This window comes from Sciurus carolinensis, chromosome 3 (assembly GCF_902686445.1).
Source record: "Sciurus carolinensis chromosome 3, mSciCar1.2, whole genome shotgun sequence".
In the NCBI taxonomy this organism is placed as follows: Eukaryota; Metazoa; Chordata; class Mammalia; order Rodentia; family Sciuridae; genus Sciurus; species Sciurus carolinensis.
In genome coordinates, this window is record NC_062215.1 from 3,441,051 (window position 1) to 3,461,453 (window position 20,403).

General features: G+C 55.2%; 1 protein-coding gene across 4 annotated transcripts in view; it reads left to right on the forward strand.

Annotated features, from left to right (window-relative positions):
- Cyth1 (cytohesin 1) overlaps positions 1 to 15,131 on the forward strand; it is a 74,145-nt gene extending 59,014 nt beyond the window's left edge. For 3 of the 4 annotated variants that reach the window (XM_047543661.1, XM_047543660.1, XM_047543663.1), the window contains exons 10-14: positions 1,521 to 1,694; positions 2,929 to 3,005; positions 9,826 to 9,897; positions 10,460 to 10,614; positions 13,344 to 15,131. In XM_047543661.1, the coding sequence (XP_047399617.1) occupies positions 1,521 to 1,694; positions 2,929 to 3,005; positions 9,826 to 9,897; positions 10,460 to 10,614; positions 13,344 to 13,422 (557 nt within the window). In that variant the 3' untranslated portion in view covers positions 13,423 to 15,131. The remainder of the gene's footprint in view (positions 1 to 1,520; positions 1,695 to 2,928; positions 3,006 to 9,825; positions 9,898 to 10,459; positions 10,615 to 13,343) is intronic. The other variant, XM_047543662.1, reaches the window with a different exon arrangement.
- Positions 15,132 to 20,403: the final 5,272 nt, after the last annotated feature.

A 20,403-nucleotide genomic window follows, 5' to 3' on the forward strand; every position in this document is an offset into this window, starting at 1 on the left:
ATGTTCCCATGGTTTGGCTCTCCTTTTCCCCGCCCCAACTGCAGGAGGTATGTAACCCAACCCGCTCGCACGCTCTGCCCAGGCCACTCTCATTGCTGCAGCGTTTCCTTATTTTGTTATTTTTGGTTATTTTGTTTTTAATCGCTGGTGGTAGTGTTAATGCTGCTTCTAACTTATCGCACAGTCCCTAGGGAACGGGGCAGGCCTGGGGCTGGGGTCGCTTTCTGTGTCCCTGGACAGCTCGGTGCCAAGGTGCAGGACAGGTTCCAGAGCTCAGTGATGCGAGAGGACGTGCTCAGAGAGGGTCATGAGGACAGAAGATGCTCACTGCATTTTCCTGAAGTGATTGGCAGGGATGTGCTGCATTGAATTCAAATTGATGCTGGGCATAGTGGCCACGCCTGTCATCCCAGCCACTTGGGAGGCTGAGGTAGGAGGATCGCAAGTTCAAAGCCAGCCTCAGCAACTTAGGAAGGTCCTAAGCAACTTAGTGAGACCCTGTCTAAATAAACAATAAAAAGGGCTGGGGATGTGGCTCAGTGGCTAAGTGCCCCTGGGTTCAATCCCTGGTACAGAAAACAAAAAAAGAATTTAAACTGAGATCCATGAATCAACCTGAGGGAAAACCGTTTCAGAAGTGAGGAAGACGAGAATGGAATCTTAACTTCCCAAAGCCATGCGCTTCTGACCCTGGGATTGAGAAGCAGATCAGGAGAAGACTCAATTAGATGACACGGGACATTTGCCTTGTGATGAGAAAAGGAGGCAGTGTTTCCCAAGCCCTGAATGTTGCCAGGTGGAGTTTAAGCCCCGATAAGAGCCCTGCCTGCAGCCCTGCAGCTGTTCCTGGAGCCGGGACCGACTGCAGCTCGGCTCCTGTGCCTCCTTTTGTTGTCACCCTCCTCTGTTTTCGCCAGGTCATCCTTAGAGTCCCACATTGGCCTCCGAGTTATGTCAAGGCATTGGCTCCATTTTCTTATTTGGGCAAACACTGGAGAGGCCAGGAACCCTTCCACCCTCAGTGTTGGGAAGGCCACATCTGTCCCTCAGAGGGAAGGCGTCCCTGGGGGGCGCGAGGGACTTTCAGGGGGGGTCCCGTGAGTTCCACAGGGACTGTCCTAGCGCACATCGATCTGTCTGCTTGTCCCATGTCTGTTTTTCTGTCCTCATGGACACATTCCCCCTGAGTCTGCAGCGATGCTGCTGGTGAGGACTCTGAATGACCAGTTGTCCAGGGAGGCCACCAGCCTTCTACATCAGCAGAGGACTTCCTCCAACTTTGCTTTTTCTCCTTGATTTTCTTCCATCCTGTTCCTTTTGGTATCTGATGCACGTTTTCCATGGTTTGCTAATGTCACCCGGGGTGGTGTCCTGTGACAAAGTGCACGGGCAGTGGCCTGGGTTGGTGGTTCCTTTGTGCTGAGCCCTGTGTGGGGCATGGTCGCTTGAGTGGCTAGAGCCCCAGCCCTGAGTCTGCAGTATGACAAAGCAAAGGTCTCAGTTCCGGCTCTCCCTGTCAGTTCCCGCAGCCTTCCAGTTGTCATGCCTCATCACCTTGGGGTGTTTCATGCAGCTTACCCATCGCCACCAGGGATGGCCTCTGTGGTCAGGAACCGCCAGATGCCGGGCACCTCGTGCCTATGACCTGCTCCCTCTGGGACCCGAGGCTATGCCATGTGGTCTGGCTGTTAACGGTCAGTCCCTGCTCCCTGGAGCTCAGGCACCCAAGCAGAGCTCTGGCCGCCTGGAAGTCCACGTCCTGTGCTCTCTGCAGCTCTCTGGGCTTCTGCGGGCGGGGCTAAGACAGGTGCTGGCAGTTGGAAGTAGCCCCTGTGAAACTGCCTGGCTGTTTGGCAGGCCTTTGGTGAGGAGGGAGGAGAGCCCACGCTGGGGTCCTGTGGACTGACTCCCGGAGCTCTGGGGACTGGCCCTCCCTGTGGGTCAGGACTTAGTGAGAGGGCGGAGCTGAGAAGCGCAGGCACCAGGTGGACCTTCACCTGGCAGGCCTCGGGTGCTCTCCCTCCACGCGGGGTTTGACCGAGGTGTGTGCAGGACCCGTGGTCTGCTGGGAGAGGGCCCCGTCTAGCCAGGCAGCTGAGCTCGGCCTTGTTTGGGTCCGCCTCAGCACAACTCCAGAACCCACACCTCACTTACTGGGAAGCAGTGAGAGCGCGGAGGGGCGCCTGCTCCCAGCCTCCACTGCGAGCCTTGCATGGCCCGGCCCAGCCCTCCCGTAGCTGTTTTTGTGTCTGGCACAGTCTGGAATTGCAAAGGCTCCCAAGCCGGCCTCTCCGCAGGAGTGAGTTCTTTCTGGGTGAAGGAATCTGCTTTGATGCTCACCCAGGACTCTGGAGAGATTTTATGTTCAGGGCACCAGCCCAGAGGACTTAAAGCTGGTGCAAGGTGGGGTAGAGGCTAAAGCACAGGAATTTGGGAAGTGGGTTTGACTGGCAGGCTCGCCATGCCTTCCTCCCCACCTCCTCCCTCCTGTCGTTCCACAGAGCCTTCTCAGGTGCCAGCTGGTTGTCAGTAGCGGCTAGCTGCGCAGGGCGCGGACCCTCCCTTCTCCTCTCTGCTTTGCCCGTGTCCACCAGGCAGGCTTTGGCTGGCTTCTCTCGTCTGAGGCGCATTTGTGTTTCGTGTCATTGTCGCCCCTGGGGTTCCTCCCCAGCCCACGCGCTCATCTTGCTGTCTGACTCCATCTCAGGGTTATCTGGACACGCTTGCTCTGCTCGTACCCATAGACTTTCACTCCGTGAAAGATGCTTTTGTCCTGGCTGTGTCTTGTCACCAATGTCAGTTTTGCCATGATCTGAATGTTCCCCGAACCCTGCCCTGCCCCTCCTCAGCCCTGCCCGAGGAGAGGGCCCTGTGTGTGGAGCCCGTCTGCGGGGTCTCTCGTCCAAGCTCGCTCTCTTTGCTCTCTAGGTGGCAGGGTAAAGACCTGGAAGAGACGCTGGTTCATCCTGACTGACAACTGCCTTTACTACTTTGAATACACCACGGTGAGCACCTGCTGGCTGGCCTCGGGCCCCCAGCCAAACACGGTTGGAGGGACCTGGGAAATGGTGGGATTCGTCCTTCCACAACTCCTCTGGGGCTGGGGAGACGTGGAGGCCATGTGAGAACTAAGGGGACCCCCAGACGGGAGCCCTGGCAGGGATGTGCAGCGCCTTGCCCAGGAGTGCCAGCACCTGTCTGCAGGTGGGGCGGGGGAGAGAGCATTGTGCACAGTGTGGGCTGGGTTTGGAGCTGGCTAGAAAGGGCGAATTTGCATCAGTTGCCAAGGAAGAGTTTGTGACTCTACCAAGAGGGACATGTGAGGAAAGAGGAAGCCACCGGGATGGGAGATTCGGGTTTTCTGGGGTAGCAGAAACTCTGAAGGACTTGATTCAGAAGAAACAGCCCAGGGCATAAAGCTCTGTGGAGGCAAAGCGTGAGGGAAAGCTGGCTTGAGGCTATCTGGATTCCAGGAGGCGGATGGTCCTTCACCTCAGGGAAGTGCTGTGTCTGTTCAGTGGAGGAGGCTCAGCAGCGCCGCTCGGCCACGGCCCTTCCATGGCAGTAGCCTGCGAGGATGAGGCGGTGAAGGACAGTGTCCAGAGAGCCCAGCCGGTGACAGTGCTCTGACAGGGGCCTGGCGCTCACCCGCCTCTGCCGCCTGCCCGGCCATGGGGGCATAGCCCCGGGCGCCCCGCAGGGCCGGGCGGGGTCCTGTGGCTGAGCTGGGAATGCTGGCTCTGTTCTTCCCCCGGCCGTCACTGCGTAGAAGTCGTTGGTCCCATGGAGAAGATCGACACTTCCCCAGTGTGGGCCCCGTGGTAAGGGGACAGCAGGGTCCCCAGGCCCCGGCAGCTTGCAGGTTGTGCCTTGGTACCCGGCTGCCCGCCGTCTCTGTGAACCTCGTGCAGACATGGCTTCTCGTGTGCACAGCAGTGCCAGGTTGACTCGGTGCCATTCCGATGGTCCCCTTGACTGGCAGTAAGTGGCTTTCAGGGCGGCTCTGACCGGGAGCCCTGCAGCCGGCTCTGCTCCTTTCCTGTATTTCAGAGCCTTTCAAATGTTCTAGCAATGTGCTTCAGTTCCATAAAGTAACAAGAAGTAAGACCCCCATTTGAGCCCCAGGTACCCTGAACAGACAAGCACAGGAAGCCGTCCGTCCACCTGCAGCGCCGTGGTCTGCCTTCTTTGCTGAAGATGCCTGGTCCTGGTGTCTTGGCCACTCGTCAGTTTCTGTTACCGTCCTCTGCTTAAATGGCACTGCACAGGTGCTGGGCAGGCCCCTGCAGGGCCGTGCAGTTCTGGACTCTGGTGCTGCTCAGTGATGGGGCCCTGGGGTGTCACCGTTTCCCAGTCAGTGCATCTGGGCAGCCAGGAGGCCCTGCCCTGGGCATTCACAACCCCAGAGGAGAGTAGCACTGGTGGGTGCTTCACGTGAGCTTGCCTGCCACTCATTCTCCTGCGATGCCACAGAAGGTGCTAGAATCCAGAATACCTGGGCCTCTGCCACATGTGCCAGGGATGCCTGAGGGGGAGAGAGTCGAGAGGTCCTGGAGCATCGCAGAGCACCAAGGGCAGCACGGGAGGGTCAGACCTGAAGCTGTGAGCCCGCGCTGTGCACCCGAGGAGGACTTCCAGGAGGGAGCACGCTGGCTGAAGGCACAGGCACCGTCCCAGAGAGACCATCCCAGAGGGAGACTGGAACCCGCCAGAGACCGTGTCTGAGAGGATGTGGAGTTAGGGGAAAGCTAGTGACGTGGGGGACAGGGCACGCCCACAGCCCCAGAAGAGCGGCACCTCCGGGGCAGAGGCAGATGTGCCTTGAGATGAGATTCACTTCTGAAAAGAGGAGAACAAAGGAGCGCTAGCAGCCTGTGCCTGCAAAGAGCTCCAGGAAACTCCTAACGGGTGGGCCCCTTCTAGGCCCGCTGGGTGGGTCCTCGGCCCTGGGTGGAAGAGCCGATGGCCTCAGCGGTCTTCCTGCAGAGGTGGCAGCCCTCGGGGCGGCCCTGGAGCCTCTGTGCAGCCACGCTGCCTTTGGCAGAGCTTACCAGTGGCCGTACCAGACAGAAGGAATGTGGGACGTACTCCTGACCCTCCTTGAAAGATGCCACTGAACAGTAAAATGACCAGAAGAGGCCCCCGTGGGTAGAAGACCCCCGGAGCCCCAAACATCCCTTCAACATAGGCCTGAGGCCAGGCGCGTCGCTCCTGGAACTGTTGGCATAGACACGGAGCACTCTGCAGGTGGTGTCCAGCACACCCTGGCCGCACTCCGCAGAGCGAGAGCGTGTGCTGGAACATGGACCCACACTTAAATATAAAACTGGTACTGAGCACCAAACTTGTGAAATCTGGAACCAACGCCAAAATGCGCAAAATGTAGAACTAACGTCAAAATATACTGGAACAGAACCGATACGTGTACTCAGAGAACTGACGCTAAGGTATGTGAAACACGGAACTTGTACCGACGTCCACTGAGAGGTAGCACGGGACGGGTTCACTGAGCAGCTGTGAGTGGAGGCTGCGGACGGTCTGGACGCTGTCAGCCTGGGCAGCGTAAAGTGACAGAAGCAAAGAGGTCAGGAGGTGGGAAGGGAGGTCTGGAGAATCTTGAGGGTGCTCCCGGACGGTCTGGACGCTGTCAGCCTGGGCAGCGTAAAGTGACAGAAGCAACACAAGTCAGGAGGTGGGAAGGGAGGTCTGGAGAATCTTGAGGGTGCTCCTTATCTTTCGAATGAGGAGTCAGGAGACACCATTAAGCCCTTTCCAACTGGTGCCGGGTGCCAGGCACTCAGGACAGCTGACGAGGGGCAGGAAAAAGCCCTGCCACAAGAAGTGGAAGTGTGAGCGGGGACGCCCTGCTGCCACACGCAGATGGCCCGCCACGCACGCACGGTCCCGGGCCAGCAGCAAGTGCTGTCTGTGCCTTGGGCTGCTGTGGGCAGCTTCTCCTGGGGCTCTGAGAGTCGTACTTGCAGAACTGGGATCACAGGTGCTTCCACAGCGCGTCCACTCGTGAGCTGGGCCGCACCAGGCCCCCTGAAGAGCTGCTTCCTGCTCGTGGGCAGCACACCGCACTGACGGTGGTAGCTGTCCTGCTGAGCACTGCACCCTGGGCCACAAGAACGGCCGGTGACCCAGAGGAGGAAGGGGTTCCAAACATAAACTGGTGAGGGAAACCTAAAAAGCAGTGAGGGAGAAGAAGAGCGCCAAGACCAGCTGTCCTGCAGGGGAGCGCGTCCGTGCTGAGCGCAGGTGCTGCTCTGGACACCGCTAGGAGGGAGGCCCGGGCGGCAGGCAGCTGCCCGGCCTCCTGGCCTGGCGGGATGAAGGCACTCGTTGTTTAGTGGCCTAAAACAAAAAGAGAGCACCGTTAAAATTGGAGCACACAGTATTAAAAGAAAGAAAAAGAACGGCCCGCACCTCTTAAGGTTCTTCCTACTTTCCTTTTACCTTGTACAAAGTTATTTTAGGGACTGTCGAAGAGCCCTTTACTTTGAAGTTGAACACTTTTCCATTTTTGCTGCAGGTTTTTCTTCTAAATTCTGTATAATTAGAATTTTTTTATGAAAGTACCATGTGAAGTAGCCCACTTTCATGAAACCTATTCCTACTTCTTTCTCTGCACACATGTAAGACAGCTTTGCCTCTGTCAGCAGTGATGACCTACTAGTGAGTGGACTTGGAGTGTTTGTAAGTGTTCCACCTTTGTTTTGTTCTTTTCTGCAATATTTTAAGCTCTTTATAGTGAATAAACATTATTTTTACAAAAACAAAGGCAGTTGCCCTTAAGAAAAGCCAAACAAGCCAGAGGTATTCTTGGCCAGAGAAGCCCGGGCGTTCGCGTTGGCTGACCCTGTCTCGGGCGCCAGGTGACTGCCGGGCACTTGGTGCGCTGGGTGGGGAGTGCCACTGCAGCTCACTTCTTTACGTACTTTTTCCGGTGCTGGGGATCAAACCCAAGGCCTCTCGAATGCTAAGCTCCACAGTGAGCTGCACTCCCAGTCCCTGGCATCTGCCTAAAGTTCCGGGATGAGGATCCTAGACACGGAAGCCCTTAGAACTTACACTGTTGCCCAGGAGCTTAACCCCGCATTGTCTGGATCAGCAGCTCTCAGTAGTCTCCCTCCAGCTCCTACAGAGTGGGCCGCTCCTGAGTGTGCGGGCTCACTGTAGCCACTCTCAGGTGGCAGAAGGGGCACGCAAGGCCCTGGGTGAGCAGAATACCAGGACAGACAGACGGGGACAGGAAAGTCGGGGCTCCCAGGGGTGACAGGGTCTCTTCATGACCCCGTTCTACTCCTACACAGGTGTAAGCACTTTCGTTTAAAATCATCCAGTGTCTAGAACTCACATCATATAATGTGACCCTGGTGTCTTGGGCCCAATAGTCTAAGAGGGTAAATGATGTCACGTCCCCACTAAGTCCAAACTATGATAACTCTCAGCTTGCCCACCTGCTCCCCTGGCAGCAGCCCAGCCCAGTTAACCCAGAACATTCAAGCACCAGGTAACCCTAGAAACAGGAGCAAAGAGGGCGGGAGCTAGAGTCAGGGGAACTGGCTGCAAGCTGCTGAGGAAGCAGGTCAGCCATCCCCGCACTGCACCCTGCGGCAGGGCCCAGGTCTGGGAGGGCAGCACCAGTCATCTCTGGACGGAGGGGCCCTTGGCACAGTTGAGAGTGGGGCAGCATACAAAAACAGGATTAGGGCACCCTGACTTCCCCCATTCATCACTCAGAACCCCGCCGATCAGGCCTGTGGTGGGCAGGCAGTGGGACCCTGCCCTGTGCTGGGTCTCCCGCAGGCACAGTCCACAGCTCAGAAAGCCCAACCAGCCCCTGGCTCCTGCTCTGCGGCACATGACCTGTGAGTCCCAGGAGCCCGAGGAAGGCTTCGGAACCAAGAGCAGGTGGAGATCAGAGCCACCAAGCACACAGGCATCACCTGGAGAAGAGGGGCTCTAGGGGAAGACCCTCCACAGCATGAGGAGCCGCTGCGCACCTCAAAGAGGGAGCCACCATGGCGGGGGAACGGGAATGGGGTCCTCCAGGGAGCCCAGAAGAAAGACATACAAGCAAAAGTCTGCTTAGGCATAAAGGCCCAATGGAAGGGCGGGAAGAAAAGCATCAAGAAAGTCTCCCAGGAAGAGTCAAAAGACAGACGGAACATACTGAAGGTTTTTTTGTTTTTTTTCTTTTAAATAAAAACAAGAACTAGACCAGGAGGTCCCACATGTTCTAATGTTCTAGAGAGGACAAGGAAGCAACATGGAGGTGGTCCTCAGCAAAATGATTTTTTTATAAACTGCCTCAAAATGAAGGATGTGCCTCAAGGTCAAGAGACTTACCAAGTGTCCTGTATAGTGACTGGAAATAGGTCCACACCAAGACCACATCCTTATGGAGTCTCAGGACAAGGAAGAGGAGAGCTTCAACAACCAGAATAACCTGGGGCAGAGTGACTGAAAGACAGAGCAGGGACACCATGCATCAGAGCTCCCGAGGGTGCTGTCGCCACCTCGACTGCAGCCCACCGTCCCAGTCCACTGTCGGTCCATAACCATCCTTAGCCAAGGCACCTCAGCAGCGGCACCCACACCCTTCTAGGACCCAGTGCCAGACGCCCCGAGCATGCCCAGGAGGAACAGAAAAGGCTTTGGTTGTAGGAAGCAGGATCTTGCGGGGACGAGGGAGGGAAGAGTCCTCCAGGAAGGACGTGCCTGAGGAGTGTCCTGCGTGGAGCCCTTGAAGGGCCACCCGAGGGGTTTCACCAAGGAACTGGAACCAGTAGGAGACCGCATGCGAAGCAGCATGAGAAAGGAGCTTTTTGACAAGAGGTGAAACCTTTGTGGAAGATCGGCAAAGGCAGCAAATGCTCACACCCTGCACTCCGGCCTCCCTAGAGGAGGTGATTTTGGGTTCCAGGGGGAAAGAAATTTTTCAGGAGGGAAAAGGCAAAGTAGGTTACTCATGGCACAGCCCGACTAGCAGAGTGGTGCCCACACAGACCCCATGTGGCTCTGGGGCTCAGGCAGGAGGAGGATGAACCCTCTTCGGCAGGTGACACTGAGCAGCCATTCAGATGGCGCCTTGAGACGCGAGGCTTGGCTTGCGCTGCCGTTGGGGTGGGAGAGCAGCCAGAGGACCTTGCCATCACAGAGCCCCCTGGTCGGCTCGGGGCCGTTGTGCGTGTGTGGCTCTGATCAGATGCAGAGCTCGGACAGCGGCAGGTGTTGTGCCGCTGGCCGGGTGCTGGGTGAGCGTGCATACTGGGCGGGAGCCTTCAGGAAAGCTGGGCACCCCGGAGGACCAGCACCGCCGGGCCGGGCGTCCGCTCTGTTCTGACGTGAACTTAGGTTCGCCGTGGATCCAGGCGGGCCTGTTAGAAGACGGGCCTCTGAGGGCCGTGCAGTCTGGGGGTGAGAGGTGAGCAGGACACCGAGGAGGGATGGTTTGCAACACCAGGGTCAGGTGCAGGGCAGGGGTGTCTGGGTGAGGCTGGGTACAGCTTCCAGGAATTGCTGGCACCAGAGGGAGGCTGAGAAGATGAGGAAAGCCAGGCAAAGCAGCGAGTCCTTCCTGGGAAAGGGTCTCCCGCAGCCCCACACACAGCCCTGTGGGTCATTGCCAGTCACACTTCAGAGGCACCAGGAGCCCCTGGCTTTCTACCTGCAAGGGACTTAGAGGTACAGGGTTCCAGGTGCTTCTGACCTGCTCTGCTCTGGAACCCATGCCCAGGATGAGGAGAGGATGACTGGCTGGTGAGGAAACAGTGTCCTCACTGGGTGGTGACCTCTTCCTCTTGGAACTGCCCTCAGGATAAAGAGCCCCGTGGGATCATCCCTTTAGAGAACCTGAGTATCCGGGAGGTGGAGGACTCCAAAAAGCCAGTGAGTATTTCTGCTGAGACGTTTGGCGGGGGGCAGAGGGTGGGCCGAGCAGCTCTCTGAATGAAATTTCAAAGTCCAAGGAAAACACAGAATCTGGAAAGTACCATCCTGCCTCGGGCCCAGCTGACCTTTTCATTCACCTCTCGTAGTCGGCCAAAGGGGAGACCGGCGCTTCCTCCGCTCCTGTTCTGCTTGGGTATCACCCACCAACTCTCACATGCAGCATGGAATTGTCCCTCCAGTGGCAGCATCGAGCACCTGTGGCCTGGGCTGCTGGCTTCGTGACCTTGGCACACCAACGCACATTTTCCCTTTGTTTGGCGTGTCGTGAGATCACCGTTGGTTCACAGAGCACAGCAGCCTGCGCCCTGTCAGTAGGAGTAGCACCTGTGTGTTGGGCCACCTTGGCGACAGTCCTGCTGCTGCGCAGTGGGCCTGCGGCCTCTGCTCTGAGCTTCTCGTTTCCATAGGAAAACAGGCCCAGTCTGTGTTCTGAAGGCAGGACTGCGAGTGGGGAGTAGACGGAGCCTCCTCTCCAGGACCCGCGCCTCTCTCGTTGCAGAACTGCTTTGAGCTTTACATCCCTGACAACAAGGACCAGGTGATCAAGGCCTGTAAGACGGAGGCCGATGGGCGCGTGGTGGAAGGGAACCACACCGTGTACCGCATCTCGGCCCCCACGCCCGAGGAGAAGGAGGAGTGGATCAAATGCATGAAGTAAGTGAGGCCACCTGCCCCCTGCCCTGCTGCTCCTAGTGCAGAGTCCTGCAGGAAGACCCCAGGCCACCCCCGGGAGACCTTCAGGCAGTTTTAGGTCTAGGTCGCCACGTGGGCACGAGGTGCCGGCTGGCCTGTCCTGCGGTAGGGAGTAAGCGCAGCTTGGCATCAGCCCAGTGGAGAGGGTGCTCCTGCTCGAGGGTGGCTTCATCCCAGCAGACATCTTTCAGTCGCTTGAGGAGCTGAGGTCCAAGAGGCTCACAGAGTTGCGTAACGCTGTGACCCAAGGCCCTTCTACAGCCACCCGCAGTGGGGAAGCTGAGGCCCTGGAGGAGGGAGCCTCCCCAGGTCACGCGGCTGAGCGCCAGGGCTCTGAGCGGTGCCTCGCCTCTCCTGAACCCCGGGGCCTGCGCCCTCCGTCTGCCCCGGGGTTTCCTTAGAAGTCTCCTGTTACCTGGGCCTTGGTGAGGTCCCTGGAGAGTGGGAGGATGTGCCCCAGGGACCCTGAGCCCCCGCGACACATCCGCATGCCGTCCTTTCCCACTAATGGAGCTGAATACGCCCTGGTTTATTTTTTGCTTTACTTTTTGGTGCTTCAACTCAAACCAGCTTCGATCTGGGCCCAGGCTAAATACTGAGTGACTGACAAGAGGTGGAGAGGTGCTAGGGGAGGAGGTGCTCTCTCCCCGCGAAGGTGCCTCTGCAGATCCTGAGCCAGAGCAGCGCGCAGCCAGAGGGTGGGCTTGGAGGGGCGCCCCGTGCAGTCCTGCGTCTCCCTAGGCCTGTGTCCCACCCTGTATGGAGGAGGAGGGTGGCATGGTGGGCATGCTGACACTGGGTGGACTTGGGCTTACCTGGTGGCAGCCTCTGTGGCCTGTGGCCCTGGGCAGGGCCAGAGCAGCTTCCCCCCAGCAGGTGAGGCTCAGAGCGTGGCAGTTGCCCACCAGCAAGGAGGCTTAAGAGGCCCTGTCCTCTGGACCCTGACCCCATGGCTGAGCTGCGGACACCACCTGCACATCCTGGCCCCTTTTTAAATGTGTTCTCAGAAGTATTTGGCTCTCTTTATGAAATTCTTTTAGTTCATAATTTGAGGTAAGGGTTGTGACTATTCTTCCAAATGAATGCCTGATTGTCAGGATTCCGCACGTTGACAAGTCCTTCCCCTGCTGATTCCGCCTGCTCTCACCGATGGCACCAAGTGCCCGTGGTGACCCTGTGCTTTTCTTGCTCGCCGGCGCTGCTGGCCTCACCAGGGTGTGCTCTGAAAGACTCTCCTGCCCGCTCCCCTCCCCCGCCATCCCCCAGGAAAGTTCTGTTTTTGTGCGTTAGGTCTTTTTCTGGTTTGTGCTTCTATAGTTGGAAAGTGAAGCTTCCTTAGAGCCGTGCAAGGGAGGGTCTTTCAGCTCTTTCACATCGATACTGGGCTCCCCCGGGGGTTCCAGCTCTGCTTAGAGCAGGATGTGCAGACCCCTGTGGGCACGGGCCCAGGGCACTGTTCTCCTCACTGGGCACATGAGCACCCAGGGCATGCTGGTCTCCAGACCCGGTGGTGCGACTCGGCTCGCTGCCCTTATGAGAATGTGCCAAGCTCCGCTGGACCTGAGTGCCGCCCCCAGGGCATGTGCTGGAGATGGAAACTCAGAGAGGGTTTCCTCACAGTGTCGTGGGAAGATCTTGCAGGAGATTGAGTGCAGACGTGATTTTTTCTCATCACGTGTCCTCCTAGGGCTCCTGGCAGCCTAAGTTGGTAGTGGCATGGGCGCATAGCTGCCGCAGCAGAGTTGCATTCAGCATAGTCTGGCTGCATGCAGGTGGCAGAGCTGCAGCCCAGTGCTCCCTGTGACCGTCCTTGAGGGCAGAGTATGCCGGGCGTGCACTGCACAGCTCCAAGAGCCCAGTGCGGGGCTCCTGCGCACCGTGGGGAGGAGTCGGGACCGGTGCCACCCAGGCCCTCCGCCGCTCTGCAGCAGCCTTCCTTGTAGGCATGAAACATCACGGGCAGCTCTGAACAGGACACGCAACTTCCTGAAGGGGTCAGGCCATCCCAGCTAAGGTGGAACCACCCCACCAGCCCAAAATGAAACTGATGTTCAGACTGGCCATTTTCCCTTTGCAGCCACTCCAGGGGGGCAGGATCCCCTCAGGACATGTTCCTGGACTGTGGGGACATGCACTCTGTGAACAGGCTCCCAGGCGGCTCATTGGAGCTGTGGCAGCTCCAGCTGGTCTGCACTCAGGACTGGCCTCACATAGGAAGCGGCTGAGCCTCGGGACTGGAGAGTGAGAGCGGAGAGGGCCCAGCGCCTCGGAGAGCCCTCTGTCGTCCAGGCTGGGCTCTGTCCCCTCGGGCCAGCTCCCAGGCAGCAGTGCTGAGCTTCCTTGGACTGGTGCAGACCAGACGGCCTCTGACCCACCCCTCCTGGGCAGTTGCTGGTGACACACTTGACTGTACGGCACAGAGTCAGAGGTCACCCTGGGAACTGTGGACTTTCCCTCTGAACTAGAATACAGCCACGAGAATGTGTAGAGATTCTGTTCCCGAGTGTAAGTCGAGTGTTAGTTGAAACAGGCAGAACCCCCGAGGTTGTTTTGCCACGAGTCTTTCAGAGCCCGCCACCTAAGCCCCTGTGTCGCCGACCTGGCCTTCCCAGCAGGGCTGAGCAGCAGGGCTGGAGCCGCGGGGCCTCTGCTGGCCCGGCCTCACGTCTCTTTCCCTCTCTCTGCTCCAGAGCAGCCATCAGCAGGGACCCTTTCTACGAGATGCTCGCAGCGAGGAAGAAGAAGGTCTCCTCCACCAAGAGGCACTAGTGCCGCCAGGGCGCCGCCTCGCCACCCGGAAGCTCCAGCCTCCTGCCCACTCCCTGTGGGCGCTGCGGAGCGGGAAGCGCCCTCTGGGCCCGCTCACCTTCTAGAGACTAGCTTCAGCTTTTGCGATTTTCTTTCGGGGGGGAAGGGTGGATGGCACTGGGGAGGGACTGGCGCCTGCCACGTGTGGGTCCTCGGCCTCATCCCAGAGCAGAGCCCACGCCTCTCAGTCCTTCCCCAACACACTTAGGACTGGTGTTACTTCAGAACGGAGGAAAGGAAGCAAAGCCACGAACCATAAAGACCTATTTTTTTAACAACACAGTGCTGCAATCTGCCCTGCCTCGCTGGGCAGCCTGCCTGAGGAGGCCCCCTGTGCTGCTGCGGGCATCCTCCAGGCAGGGCCGGCCAGCCGCCTTGCTGAGCTTCTAGGAGCCCCTGCCCGGGGGCTCCTCTGGGCAACAGGGCTGAGGCTGCAGCAAGGAGCACTGTGGGCACAGAGTGCACGTGCAGGGAGGCCCTGGGCAGCAGAGCACCAGCCCTAGTGCCTGGGCACCGAGGAGAGGAGAGAGCTGACTGGACCCCGTTGTCCTTCTCCCTAGGGTCTGAGGCTTGCTGGGCTTTAATAGGAAGTCAGCATTTTCCTTGAACTAAATACCTAATAACCAAAACTGTGAGGAGGTCTTCCCACCAGGTCCTGGGATGGCCTCACTGCTTCCTGTCTGGTGTTTCTTCCCCCCAAACTCCGCTCCTCGTTCTAGAGGAAGGAGTAGGTCTTACCTGATCCCTGTGGGCCTTCAGCCTTTTCTGCCTCAAAACTGGCCCCAACTGGACGACTCTGGTGGCTCTGTGGTGGCCTCCAGAGGGGCAGGGCCTTCGTCTGCTCAGCAGGGTGCAGCGGAGTGAGGGACGAGTGTCTCCTCTGCTCCCCTCCCCGGCGCGTGTGAGTGGCCTTGCCCCTCCGGACTCTCGGTGTGAAGGGAGCCATGAAACGCAGCGTTCTCCTGCCGTTCTCTCAGGGACTCTCAAGGGCAGCTCCGGCCACACGGCCAGGGCCAGCGTGCCAGTCCAGGCAAGCAGGTGGCAGCCACCTCTCTGCTGCCCCCCACGTACTGAGGGCCAGGGTGTGCGGAGCTGCCTCCGGCAGGCAGAAGCAGGGACCTCACGGGGCTGTGGCCTGGGCCCCTGGGCTCCTACATTCCGTGGGGCTGTTGGCATCTCTGGAAATAGCTCGGCGGAAGAGTGGCGGGCGGGTGCGGCGTCCGGCTCCTGCCTGCAGCTCCTTCCTGGAGTGGCTTCAGCACTTCAGTAGGAGCTTGTGAAGGTGACGGTGGCAAAGAGGTCCTGGCTGGAAACCTGAGCTTTCTGGAGAGCCGGGGCAGCGCCGGCCGAAGCGGGCATGGTCAGGGCCAGCCCTGGCGCCTCCAGCAGGCCAGGCCTCGCACTGGTTCTCACAGATGTTCCCTGGACAGACAGGCACCTGGGTCAGTATTAGTCTATTTATCAGAGATGTAAATAATCCATGTATAGTTTTTCGCCTTTTAGATTATTTTGTATTTGTTTAAAAAAAGTTTTGTCAAAATATAAAGGACGACTGAAAGTTGTTGACAGGGTTTTTAAAACAATAATTATTATTCCAATTGTTTCTGTTTGTTTTTGCCTTGTAAACTCGCGCCAAGGAACTGCAGCAAATAAACTCCAAACTGCCCAGACCACGCGTGCGCGCTGTCTCACCGCGGCCTCCGAGGGGGGTGGGCGCGCCTCCCAGCCCTGGCAGGTGGTCACGCCTCCCGGCAGGAGTGGTGACTTGCTCTGGAAGTTGGGCGGGGTCTGCCTGCTGTTTGGAAGAGGGTAACGAGAAAGCAATGCGCTTAGCACGGGTCCCTCGTTGTTCCGGAGAGGAACAGAGGCGGAGCACCCGCCTGCACAGGAGAGATGTGCCTCGGGCGGTCTGCCTTTCCAGGGCACTGCAGCCTGCGTGCTGCCCGGAGGACAGCAGGGGCAGACCCTCGGGGAGCCGCCCCAGCCAGCCAGGAGGGCTCTGCTCTGGACCCCTCACTGCGCAGGCTCCGTGGCCAGCCTGCCCTCCCCAGGTGGCCCCACCTTGCTGAGAAGAAACCCGCGCGCAGCCCTTTTCCTCAGAAGGCGAGGCTCCCTGCCTGCTGCTCCCCCCATCCCGGGAAGCAGACCTGCTTTCCGCCTGCCTTTCGCCATCTCCCTGTCTGTGACTCCCTCTTGCACGTGTCCTTAAGTCCCTGCCCTTCTGCTTTCCTTCCCTCAAACCACAAAAATGTCCAGATCTCATGCGAGAAACAACTCCCTGAGCTCAGGAACAAGACAAAGGTGCCGCTGGCTTGCAGCCTCGTGGTGAAGGTTCCAGTAGGGGCCTTTGGGCAAGAAAGACAGAAGGCATCGCATGGGAAAGCTGGAGGGAAAGCTGCCGCTTCCCGCAGGCAACATGGGCGTGTGTGGGAATCTACAGATGGGCACTAGGACTAAGAAGGAATTCAGTGGGGCGGCAGGCCTCAGCACTGTATGGAATCCTGTTTGGTGCATTAGTAGTGAACGAGTCCCCACAGATTTGACAATTCCACTACAGTGATATCAGGAAGAATAAATTCTTAGGAATAATTTTTTTCAGTGTAACAGAACTTGTGCATTGAAAACTATAAAACACCATTAAAAGACATTAAAGAAGACCCAAATAAATATAAAGATCCTGAGTTCATGGATTGCAAGATTTAATATTAAGATAATACTTACCGAATTGATCTACACATTCAGTACAGTCTCTATCAAAATTTCAGCTGCCTTTTTTGGTAGAAATGAAAAGCATACCCTAAAATTCACATGGAACTGCAGGGGACCAAGAATTGCCAAAACAGTCTGGAAAAAAAATTTGGAGAACTCACATCTCCCAATGCTAAACCTCACCATCATTGAGGGGAGAGTCAGAGGGGGGAGGCTGTGGCTAGTTGCTCCGTGGCTGGGGATTCGGGGTGGGAGTGCTGCTCCTCAGCAAGGTGGTGAAGGGGTTTCACTCAAGTCAGTACAGGACAGTCAGTGTTGGAGACTCGGGGCTGGGTGCACTGAAGCCAGGCTGGCGGCAGCGGCAGTGGCCAGTCCAGCACCAGGAGGGAGGATACAGAGAGAAACGGTGGATAGTTTTGCCACAAAAAAACCTGATCGCAGAAAATCAGCCTGAACCTAGCTGACCCAGCACCTGCACGGCAACCTGATGTCTGGAAAGTGCCGTTTCTCAACTGGACACAGCTGAGGGGGAGCCCCTGAGGTGACCATGCTGCAGCTGCAGCTGCGGAGCCAGGAGGCAACACACTGTCCCTGCAGGCGCCTAACGGGGCCCAGGGTGTAGCTAGTAGAGCATGAGCAAAACAGGCCCAGAGAGGACGGCACCCGGGTCGCGGCCAAAAAAATGGAGGGGACCTCGAGCCTGGCTGCTCATGTGGCAGCGGAAACGGGCCGGTGCCTCCACCTGCTCTGGGCCCACGTCCGGGGGTGGCAGCATCACAGGGAAGACGGGCTCCTCTGCCCTGCAAGTAGGGCTCTTGGGAGGCTCCTGAGACCCAACCCCCAGCAGAGATCAGCATCTTCCTGCTCCTGGGGTTGTGTTGGTCGGATCTCTCCAGAGCAGGCCACCCCAAAGCCGCCAAAGCCTGATCAGCCCTGAGCCCCAGCGGCCAGCACTCCCCCGCTAGGGCTCTGCGGCAGCTCCTCTCTGGGGTGCACCCATCTGTCTGTGTGGACACAGATCCAACCGCAGTTCTGCCCGCTCCATCCCACCTCCTGATGGCGGGAAGGGGAGCCCTGAGCCATTTCAACCAGCTTCAAGCGTAGGCCACGCCAGGGGCAGCTCAGTGAGCAACACAAAGGAGGAAGCCCTTGCTCTCCTCAGTACATAGCCCAAGAAGAGGCGGAAAGAAAGATGGGCGTAGACTGACGCCATCAATTCCCATCCACTGTTCTGACACCTCGGTAGAGATGATTCCTTTAGTTTTCATTAAGAATGTTTTTCCTCTTTTCTTCTTCTTTTTTTTTTTTCTGTGCTACCTGATTCATGGACATACCTACATACACATATGTGTTTCATTTTTCCTCATTTTTGGCATTTTTAATGTTATTTTTCTTTGCCTCTTTTTGAGGATTAGGAGTTTTGGTTTGTCTATATGGTTTTTGTTTATTACTCTTGTTGCACTTTATGCTAACAGTCATTCTGTGGTTCTTTCTCTTTGCTTTTCCTGTTTTTTCTCTTCCTTCTTTATGACCATCACTTACTATATCTCTTCTACATTCTGTCGACTTCTTGAACATTGTAAAAATCTCTTCTACCTTCCTATTACATTTCCTTTTTTCTTCCTGAACTGTATTTTTACCATCTTTTAGAACTGTTTGGTGTATGTAACTCCTGCCCCCACCATTCATGCTGTGGTTATTAGTACTGTGGATGACATAGTTGACATCTATGTCAACTGTTTACTTGAATGCCAGATCTAGTTTATGGTTTTTTTAGTTTTGCCGTTGGCGGTTGCTGACCCAACATTCCTGTTTTCATGGTAATTAGTTCTGTAGAGGTCATAGTAGGCACCAGATAGTTATTTTAATGCTGTATATTGTTTGCATTGGTTGTTGCGCTTTCTCTCCTTTTTCCATGAAGTGCTGGGAATCTACAGGGACGCTACAAGTTCAAGGGTAGAGACTGCTACTCAGCCAGAAAACAGTGCATTTTGCTCCACACACAAATTAATGACACTCAAATTTTAGCTATACTTTTTTGGTGGGGATATCAGGGATTGAACCCAGAGATTGAACCCAGGGGTGCTCAACCACTGAGCCACATCCCAGCCCTTTTTTATATTTTATTTAGAGACAGGGTCTCACTAAGTTGCCTAGGGCCTCACTAAATGGTTGAGGCTGGCTTTGAACTTGTGATACTCCTGCCTCAGCCTCCCGAGCCACTGGGATTATAGATGTGTGCCACCATACCCAGCTCAGCTATACTTTAATACAGAGAATAGAAGAGACAAAAACCCAAACTAATTACCAGGCCACAAGTAGGAATGGCTGGGGGTGGACACTCAGGTAAAAACAGAATTAACAAAAAAGGCTATGGATACTACACCTATTAGGGTTCTCAATCTAGGTCGCTCTAGGACACTTTGGCAAGAGAAGACCATGCCCTAAAAAGGTCCATACATAGAGTGTAAGATAAATCCATCTCGACACGGAATACAAGAAATATGAAAAAACAAGGTCACACAATATCTCCTAAAGCTCACAATTCACCAGCAACTGACTAGAGATAATGAAGTGGATGAAACACCAGATAAAGAATTCAAAAGAATAATCATAAAAATGGTCAATGAATTCCAAGAGAACCCAGAAAAACAACAATGAATTGAGGATGTCAGTACAGGATATGAATGAGAAATTCAATAAGGAGTTAGAGCTATTAAAAAAGAACCAAATAGGAATCTTAAAAGTGAAAGACAATAAATAAAATGTTCATTTGAAAGTCTCTCTAATAGAGTAGATCATGCTGAAGACAGAATCTCAGAGCTGGAAGACAAAGTAACTGGCCTTGAACATTTAGACAGTATTAAAGAAGTAACCATGACCATAAGGTACAAGAACTCTGGAACAATATTTAAGAATCATTGGAATTGAGGATTGTGAGATGCTGGTTAATGGAATGTATAAACTCTTCAGGAAAATAATAACAGAAAAATCTCCAAACCTTGAGAATAAAATGGACATTCAGATAAAGGAGGTGTTCAGAATCCCAAATAGACAAGATCGAAAAAGAACCTCTCCACCACACGTTATAATTAAAATGCCTAACACAGAGAACAAGGATAGGATTTTAAAAGTCTCAAGAGAAAAATGACAGGTCATATTTAGAGGCAAGCCAGTCAGAATTCCTTGTGATTTTTTAGCACAAACTCTTAAAAGCCAGGAGGACTTGAAATGATGTTTTCCAAGTTCTGAAAGAAAATAACTGTTAAACAAGATTGCTCTGTCCACTAAAGCTATCCTTCTAAATCTAAGGTGAAATAAAAACCTTCCAAGATATGCAGAAACTAAAAGAATTTATGACTACAAAGCCAGCATTATAGAACTTACTTAAAGAAATACTCCATGCAGAAAAAGTAAAAAACAAACCCTGGAGCTCACAAATGAACAAATCTCATTTGAAGAGTAGCTAAGCAGTGAGAAACAGGACCAAATTAAACATTAGAAATGACATGGTAGGAATTAATAAATATCTCTCTAATAACATTGAATGTAAATGGTCTCAATTATCCAATTAAAAGACATAGACTGGGCTGGGGAGACAGCTCAGCTGGTAGAGTGCTTGCCTTGCAAGCACAAGGCCCCGAGTTCGATCCCCAGTACCAAAAAAAAAAAAAAAAAAAAAAAAAGACATAGACTGACAGAATGCACTGAAAAACAAGACCCAACTATTTGTTGTTGGCAAGAGACTTGATACTTGATGTACAGGTAGAGACAGCCACAGGCTGAAAGTGAAAGGATAGAAATTGATATACCATGCAAGTAGAGCCCACAAACAAGCAGAAGTATCTACTCTCATCCAAAAAAGCAGAATTCAAGCCAAAATTAATCAGAAGAGACAGTCATGGATGGGGAATCATAGCTGGGACCAGGGTTCATGTTTTCCTGGGTCCAGTCCTCTGCATGCTTCACTATGTGGAATTTCATGGAATCTACTCATGTCCTCTGGGTTTAGGTCCTTGTACATATTCAGTTGAAGCAAACCTGTAGTCTCCACTGGCTCCAGTTCAGGCTCATGATTTTGCTTGCCATTTTCGTGGTCAGCTTCGTGTTGACGAGCATGATGTCAGGTCTCCTGGTGTTAGTGTCACTCAGACCTTGGAAGCTGGGTTTGCTGTGGGGTGATGGTGTGGGGAAGTGGGGCGTCCAGGGAGGTGCTCAGGCCATGAGGACTCT